At 42.6% G+C, this 2559-nt stretch overlaps 1 protein-coding gene across 1 annotated transcript; it reads right to left on the bottom strand.

The window, feature by feature from the left end:
* Nucleotides 1-1622: 1622 nt before the first annotated feature.
* On the bottom strand, nt 1623-2300 carry Hspb3 (heat shock protein family B (small) member 3). Its single transcript, XM_008832949.1, has one exon. The coding sequence runs from the start codon at nt 2203-2205 to the stop codon at nt 1747-1749; it is 459 nt and encodes a 152-aa protein (XP_008831171.1). The 5' UTR covers nt 2206-2300; the 3' UTR covers nt 1623-1746.
* Nucleotides 2301-2559: the final 259 nt, after the last annotated feature.

Below are 2559 nucleotides of genomic sequence, written 5' to 3'. Positions count from 1 at the left end.
TTTGAAAATCAAAAATGACTATTATGCCTTTAAATTATATTAAAGAAGTGCTAACTGGAGATGTGTTTAATTTTCATTTTTAAAGGGAAAATTCCTCATGGTAGGTTTTCACTTCCTGAACTTGCCAAGAAGGAAGACTGCATCTAGAAGGAAGTTCAGGCCAAATGAAAAAATATGGGGCTGCTTGTTTGTCTCCCTAAGCACTAGTTTGTCACATATCATTCTGATGGGTGATGATAATTTGATGGGAGTCAGACTGAATCCCAGCTCTCATTCTATCAATAGCTCTGGAAATCCACACTCAGCTGTTACCTTTGTTTCACCACAAGGCTGATATGTGAGATTCACATTCTCAAAATGTCTTATCCTAGAGTTCAATGTCAGCAGAAGACATTAACTTCATAAAAACAGACAACTTTAAAATCCTTTCAGTGTAACAAAAAAGTAGCAAGCATCACTTAGATTACATTTGTGTCCAAAAATATTTCTGATTTTTCAGTTGCTTCAGGTCTTTCCTGTTTAAACTTGAACTACAAAGGGAAGCAAGATGGAGGGGACTGGTGACATGGCCTGTGTCTGCAGTGACCCAGAGGCTTCCACACTCTGACTTCTATTCTTAGCACTGTCCTCCGGCTCCTTGTCAGCTCACATTCAGTGCCTCCTGAAAGGAAAACAGTTACTTCCGCCCCAGAAATATTTGGAATGTACAGAATGAGATAGCAAATACTTGGAATGCCTCTGAGCAGCTGTTGATGGCGATATTTCTAATGTGAATTCTAATTTCTACCGCCTCAACCTTGGGTCAGAGCAGCAGTTCTGGAAAATAGAAACACCAGTCATGAGATGTGCTGTGTAAATGCAGACAGAGGGCTGAGCTGTGTGAGCTCAGGTGTCCTCACTGGCCACCAAGCTATTTAAAGCTAAAGATCAGCAGAGATGGCAGATGCATGACAACTTTGCCATCTTCTGAAGTCTAAAAATTTAAATTGCTTTGAAATAGCAAGGATTAAAACTTACTGATTGGGTCATTCAATGCTTTAGTTTCCCAAATTTAATTTTTGAGAGTGTATACAGCAGGTGTTAACAATTATCAGTATTTTACAAATATCCACAGAACATATACTAACTCCAGATAGGACTCACTTTAACTTTGGAAAACTGAGTGAGGTTCATAGCTGAACTTTTAAAAAGTAGGGTATCTGAGAAATTCCACTGAGGTTTAGGGCAATAGTAACTAGAGTAAATCATCGATTTTAGACCCAGTTCCCAAGCATTATATTCTAACCTTCCAACTCTAAAGTTACAAATCTCCTCTTTAATTAAAATACACATAAAATAAAAGCTTATCATGTGAAGAGAGAATTCTTTTTAGCAACATAAAAGGTTATAATAAGATGGATAAGAATTTGAGTGTGGCTGACTTGCTATGCATTATACAAACGGCCTCTCTGGAGTTTTGCAATCACCAAAAAACAATGCTAAGTGCTCTCAAGTACTAAATATAGTCTGCTAGTTTTTTCAATGATTTCATTATAAAAATAGCATTGGGTTGAAATGCACAAACACATTGAACAATTCTCCTTTCTGCCTATGAATAATAAAGACAACCTCCACATACCAGGAACTATGTATATATTTTTAATCTTCATAAAAGCCACAGCAAATCATCTCAAACGTGGGTAGCAAAACATTCTCAGGTGTCACTGATTATCATCTTCGGTGGTATGAACAGGAACCGATACAGTTTCACTTGGTTCCAAGTGGATCCTTTACTTCCACCACCAAAATTCCATCGTGACAGAGGATGGCAGACAAATCTTTGGTTTCAACGCCATCTGGCAGTTTGTACTGTCTGGTGAAGCTCCGGGAGATAAACCCATGCTCGTCCATTCTGGTTCCATGTTGAGCCTTGATCAGCAGCCAGCCCTCGAACGTCTGGATGATGATGTCCTCCGGCAGGAACTGCACCACGTCCAGCAGGATCTGGAAGCGGGATTCGCCTTCTTGGGGCAGCGTCTCTGCGGTGGCTGAGTCCCCTGCAGGGGCCCGCGGCATCCCCCTTGCTTTCCTCAGGTCCACGATGGTTGGTCCCGGCAATGCGTATAAAGCATGATCCAGCCTGCAGTCTTCCAAGCCTCGAGCTTCAAACTCCTCCTGGTAACGCACTGGAGTCTCTATGAGGTGCCTCAAAATGATTTTTGCCATAGCAGAGGCAACCCCAGCTTTCAGCTGCTTCCCTTCTGTGAGTGGCCAGGCCCTGGCCTTGCCTGCCGATTCCCAGTCCAGCAGCTTCGTTTATAGCCCTGCACAGACAGCAGCTTATTTGGGCCTGCATCAGACCAGCACACTCTTGTCTTTTCACACACGCTGACAATGAATGGCTATTTATAGCGTGCCTTTCGGAGTTGCATTTAGCACACAGCCTGCACAAGCCGGCCAGGCAAGGATTGCTCTTACGTACTTGGTTAGCCCTGACAGACCCGCCTGCCTCACTCACCCCAAGAGAAAGAGAAATCCGGGAGCAGAAGCAGCACTTAAGATACCCAGGTGAGTGATTTC

Source organism: Nannospalax galili, unplaced genomic scaffold, assembly GCF_000622305.1.
Source record: "Nannospalax galili isolate Female #2095 unplaced genomic scaffold, S.galili_v1.0 scaffold235, whole genome shotgun sequence".
NCBI classification, from domain to species: Eukaryota; Metazoa; Chordata; class Mammalia; order Rodentia; family Spalacidae; genus Nannospalax; species Nannospalax galili.
The sequence above is the reverse complement of the archived record's forward strand: the minus strand, read 5'-3'. Positions and strand labels throughout refer to the sequence as shown.